Source organism: Nannospalax galili, unplaced genomic scaffold, assembly GCF_000622305.1.
Source record: "Nannospalax galili isolate Female #2095 unplaced genomic scaffold, S.galili_v1.0 scaffold530, whole genome shotgun sequence".
In the NCBI taxonomy this organism is placed as follows: Eukaryota; Metazoa; Chordata; class Mammalia; order Rodentia; family Spalacidae; genus Nannospalax; species Nannospalax galili.
Window position 1 is genome coordinate 1275654 of NW_008328331.1, and position 6000 is coordinate 1281653.

Genomic DNA, 6000 nt, shown 5'->3' on the forward strand with positions numbered 1-6000 from the left:
TGTCCCCTGAAGGTCAGACAAGTCAATGTGATAGTCACAGGAATAAATAGGTCCTGCCTGAGTTTATTGTAAATGCTGGGGAGCACCTGCGACTCTGACCTTGTGCTGGGCCAGAGCCTGGACTTAGCTCACCAACTATTACAGCTGGGAATTCACCAGCATCGGGTCGGGGCTTATAGCTCTTTCCAGTTCTTTCATACACTGTACTGGTCAGACCTCTGTCATAATCCCAAGATAATTGGGACACCCCTTCAGGTTGTTTCTTTGTTTTAGATGAGGCCCACCCAAGAAGGAACCTGGTTAAAGCAGCAGAGGCTATCCAACCCCTCTCCTAGATGACCTAAAAGAAGCTCAGCTCACTCTAATCTGAATTCTCTACCAGAGGGCTCCTGCCCACCAAATGTGTCTGTCACATGTGGTCAGCTCTGCAGTCGCTCCCTTACTTCATGTTCTGGGAGCCACTGCTTTGGGAACAATCCTCAGTGTTCACTTTACCTGATGTAGTGTCTGACCTTGTTATATTGGTGGGCTTTACACTTGCCAGGGGTTGGCCCACTGTGCTGGTTACACCTTTGACCTGTTCTGGCCCCAACCCCAACACTGACACCCCATTCATCCAGAAACGTGGCTCTCATGAGTCTGAGCACTTTCTCCTCAGAAGGATGTAGTTTAAAGGACTATAGTTCTGTGGTTTGAACATGTTCCTAAGTTTGGGCACTGAAAACAAGCTGCAAAGTCAGTGGGGACTTGAGATGTGGTCAGGGCTCAAGGGTTGTTGTACCTGCCTTGCATTACTGAGTAATGAGTTATCTCAAGGATGGGTCTGTTTTTATAAGCCTGTCCGGGTGTCTTTTGGCTACACCCCTCTGTGTACTGCTTCTGGAGTCTGCAGAGTCCCCAAGAGCAAGCAAGTTTTCTCCGGATGTGTCCCCTTGACCTTGTAGCTCCCGGTTTCCAGAGCAATGGGCTGCACAAACCTTTATTCTTATAAACTACTCAGTCTGTGGTATTCAGTTAGGGCCATAGATAACAAGCTGAGACATGTGGTTCAGATAGCTTCTTGGCAAAGGGAGAGGGGTCCTCATCTTTCTTGGGCTGAATTGACCAGAAGCTAGGTCTCCCAGTGAGCCTGTTTCATGAGATGTGAGTGTGGCTGGGCTCAGGGGCAGGGGTGACATTTCTCCCCTGCTGCCATCTTCCCCCATGCCAGTCTTTCACAGCAGAACTAGCAAATCACAACTTCCCTTCCACAGGACTCTGACTGAAGGGGGCAAGGTTATCTGTAGATGCTTTACTTTGAAGATTCAGATAATGGAAAAGAGATGCTGAATACTGTTGATTCACCCATTCACCATGAGACAGTAAGTCCAAATGCTACTCAGTGGGTCTTTTAAACTGATGCTTGCAGGCAGGTATAGTGGGGACAGGGCCATCTAAGCCTGCTGAGGCTTGTGCACAGGAGTGACTGACTTTGTTTAGTCCTACATGGGAGGGTTAATCTTTAGCTTTTGCTTATGTTGCCAAGTAGCAGACTAGCTGGGATTGTAGTCAGTGTATTCTTTTTAAAAAAAAAAAATTATTTTTTTATTATTTTTATTTTATGTGTATAAGTGTATTACCTGCATGTGAGTGCACCCACGTCATGCAATGCTGTGGAGGTCAGAAGAGGGTTTTGGATTCCCCTGGAACTGGAGTTAAGGATGGTTCGTAGCCACCATGTGGGTACTGGGAATTGAACCCAGGTCCTCTGCAAGAGCAGTCAGTGCTTTTAACCGTTGAGCCATCTCTCCAGCCCGTCAGTGTATTCTTAGCAGCAGCCACTCATCATCGTGTCTGGAAGGGCTGCATGCACAGTTAAGCTCCAAACACTTTGCAGAGCACAAGTTGAGCCACTGAGAAGAGCAAGAGGCGGCTGTTGCCCGCTGTGCATTGATTTCACATATGAGTGAGTGACCAGCCTGTTGGAGCCCCAGTGGAACCAGGGCCATCACTGCAGCCACACAGACACTCAGGTCTGGGTCTGCATGCAAACCTAACTCCGTCCCTTGAATGGTAGGGACAGGGAACCTAGTCTTTGGCCTTAGGCTGAGATAACACCTACACTACATGGTGGCTTTAGATGTGACATGGGAACACCTACAAAATGGGAGGCATGGTACTCAGGGTTTGATAGATATCAGCCCAGGCAGACCACAGGGTAGGGCAAGTGGAAAGGTCAGGCCTGTCTTACTTGCTAGAAGAACAGCAAAAATGTTGGCAGAGGACTTAAGGAATGACATAGGGACATTCCTGACACTGTACTGTCAGGAGCCACCACCCTGACTCCAGCTCAGCCCACTGAGTCCAATGTCAGCAAGAGGACACAGCTGTCCCTCAAGGCAATGTCCCCAGGAGGGAGGCAATGACTCTTTGCCCTACACTTCCTATACAAATTAAATACAGGTCACCAAATGAGGGGCCACATGTTTCCTTCAGAGCCATTACACCCCCTTCTCTCCCAGTCCACTGAGTTTGAGGAAACTCGCTTCCTCCCACCCCCTACTTCTTCAGGTTACTCAGCTTTGCCTTCTGGGATTTGCCTGCCACGAGGGGAGCAAAAGAGATAGAACTGCACTTTGAAGCAGTCCCTCTGCACGCAGCCACCTTGTGGGCTGGATATGCCACCTCCTTGCTTGGTTTAATCATCAATTAATTCTGCTCAGAAAGCTCTTCTTGACCTGGTTTATCCTCAGCTCCTGGGTTCAGAGCAGTGCCTGCTGCACAATGACTGCCGACAACTCCACTGGTGACCTCCACGCTCCGGGGCCGCAGCTGAGCGTGATCGACATCATTGTCATCGCTGTGTATTTTGCCTTGAATGTGGCTGTGGGCATATGGGTGAGAACCTCCAGTGGCTCACTAGACTCCTGGGGCAGAAAGGGGGCCCACATTTCCCTGGATGTCTAAATGGGTCTTACTTGGTGGTCGGGTGCCTGAACACTGGAATTATGGGGGTTCACAGCCACACTAGAGCTGCTGAGTCAGAATCTAGAGGTGAGAGGGGCATTCAGAACCTGGAATCTTCTATTTTTAACAAACTCCTTGCAGGCCTGATAGTAATTCCTGAGCTTATTCTCTCTCCCTTGAGCTGAAGATCCCAGTGGCAGAGGAGCCCTGCTGTGCACTTGCCAGGCCCTTCCCTGTGCCCTATCCTCACCCCACCCCTCATCCCAGCCCCTGGGAAGACCAGGATTAGTGTAGATGAAGAAAGCAGAGCAATGGGGTGATGGGGAGAGACTCTCTAAGGGACCTGCAGAATAGAAGTAGTCTCTGGGTGTAGTCATGATGCCAGTCTTCAAGACACTCTTGAGGGAAAGTGGCGGGGTGGGGGGTGATGCAATGCACCAGCCGTGCCCCACTTCACTATTCCATGTTTTAGGACTGGGAGAGGTCAGCTCCTTGCCTCAGCCCCAGAGCCCCGAGGTTCTTCTGAAAAGAACTAGTATGCCTTCTTCCTTTCTGTTATCCCCAGCCCAAGATAAGATCCTGGGGAAGGGGAGGCTGGTCATGTTCAGTCTGTGTTGCGATATGGGGATGGCACCTACTTCACAGGGTGAGATTTCCCAAACACATCTGAGGAGGACACATGCCTCTTGCCACCACTGGGTCTATGGTAGTAGGACTGCCAGTAGGAGTGGCTGTAGTGGTTAGTGGTAATAGACATAGTTGGTGATGGTAGTTTAGTGATAGTGATGCAGTGGTTGTGATGGTGGCACTGATAGTGACAGTGATGGTGGCACTGATAGTGACAGTGATGGTGATGTGGTAAAGATGCCAATGGTGGTGATAGCAATGGTGGTGGCAATAGTGGTGATCATAGTGGTGATGATGTAGACGGTGATGAGGCTGATGGTGATGATGGTGTTGATAGTGATGGTGGTGGTAGTGATGGTATTGATGGTGATGGTAGTGGTAGTAGTGATGATGGGATGTTGCTGATGGTAGTGGTGGTGGTGATGGTGATGGCGGTGGCAGTAACTGAACTTATTTATGATATGATCAAATACTAAATGAAAGTGGCCCACTGTGACTATCAGCAAAGCTGGGTTTTCATTCTCTTGTCCCAGCTCTGCTCTGTCTACAGACATACCTCATTTTTTGTACTTTTGTGATATTGATTTGCTTTTTTTTTCCCCATGTTGATGTTTTCAGTAGCCCTGCATTGAGCATGCTTTTGGAGCCATTTTCCCACAGCAGGCTCTGTCTCTGTGTCACATTTTGGTAGTTCTCACAATATCTGAAACTTTCTCATCGTATCCATTGTAGTGATCTGCAGTCCTTGATGTTACTGTGGTAATCCTCTGTTCATGTCCATGTGCTCTGACTGCTCCTCCGTCCACAGTTCTGTCTCTCCTCTGCCCAGCCCGCCCTGTTCCTGAGACACAGTACTAAAATGAGGCTAATGAATAACCTCCCATGGCCTGTGAGTGTTCAAGTGAAACGGAGAGTTGCATATCTCTCACTCTAAATCAAAAGCTGGAAATGATCAAGCTCAGTGAGGAAGGTGTGCAAAACTGAGCTTGACTAAAAGCCTCTTGAGCCAAGCGACCAACTGTGGATGCAAGGAAGTTTTAGAAGGAGAGAGAAAGTACTTCCCCAGTGAGTTCGAGAATAGAAAGCAAACAGCCCCTTCCTGGATAGATGAAAACAGCTGGGCATTCCCTTCAGGCTAACCCATAGAAAACCCTTCTTTTCTTCAACTCTGTGAAGACAGAGCAGCTGCAGTGAGAGGGTTTGAAGGCAACAGAAAATCTGTTTCTGGGGTTCATGGGCACCCCACAACCTAATATGCAGGAGAAGCAGCAGGTGCCAAAACAGACACTGTGGCTCATTTTCCCAAAGAGTGAGCTAAGATGATGGACACAGGATGAAGGCGGCTGCACAAAACCACAGGTTCTCAGAGGTGGTAGGACAGAGTACTGGGGAGGAGGTCACTGAGGACTGTAGGGGCCATGAAGATGTCAACACTGGCCTTCAAAGCTTCCCAGCACAGACTAGCTTTCATCGGGGCAAGGCTGTGTTAACCTGAGTTAGTGCCAATACTCCTTTATCACCCCAGATTCTTTTAAGTGCTATACTGTCTTCTTGGAGAGCTCCTGGAATGGCCCAGCAAAGCCTGGGTGGGCGCATCTCTATACAGCATGGGCACTGAGGATTCTAAGTCCACTGTTGAAACTTCAAAAGACTCCTGTCCTAAGCTCACTGGCCACTGCCAGGCACCTGCCACTAGGGGCTGATGGACCTTTATTTAAATGTTTCACAAGCTGCAGTTGTCATAGATAATGATTCTTTCTGTGGATCCCGGTAGAGTAAACTTGAACCCTTCTGGAAGGATCAGCACTGTGGATACCATTAGGAACATTATGATTTGAGGGAAGAGGCCAAAACAGCAAGATGTCATCCCAGCCTCATGGATGACTCTGAGGGAACCCAGACTTCATTATGGAAACCACTACAGATGAGGGTGAGGCAACTGTGGTCACCTCAGGAAAATGTTAACAGAAGGAAGGAGGTGCTGTTCCTTAGAGGAGGAAAGCAGTTTCTTGGTGGAATCATACCTGGTGGATGCTGTGAACATTGTTGAAATGACAGCAAAGCATTCAGACTATGACACAAATCAGGAATAAAGTGACAGCAAGTTTGAGAGGTGTGACCCTGAGGTTGAAAGAAGTGCTATGTGGGAGGAATCTCATATGAAACGGTCAGTTATGTGACAAATTTCACTGTCATCTTAAGGAATCGTAACCACCACCCAGCTCCAAGTCAGCAACTGTCAACATCAAGGCAAGACCCTTTGTGTTAGCATTCTGTTATTATTACAAGGTCTCAGCTGGGCATAGTGGCACATGCCTTTAATCCCAGCACTTGGGAGGCAGAGGCAGGAGGATCTATGTGAGTTGGAGGCCAGCCTGGTTTACATAGTGAGTTCCAGAACATCTGGGGCTACAGGAAGACCCTGTG

The 6000-nt window shown here is 48.6% G+C and overlaps 1 protein-coding gene across 1 annotated transcript in view; it reads left to right on the plus strand.

The window, feature by feature from the left end:
- The first annotated feature begins 2728 nt into the window (after positions 1-2728).
- The window catches only part of Slc5a10 (solute carrier family 5 member 10), a 50665-nt gene continuing 47393 nt past the window's right edge, over positions 2729-6000 (plus strand). The window contains exon 1 of the mRNA XM_008825985.3: positions 2729-2877. Within this exon, the coding sequence (XP_008824207.1) occupies positions 2764-2877 (114 nt within the window). The 5' untranslated portion in view covers positions 2729-2763. The remainder of the gene's footprint in view (positions 2878-6000) is intronic.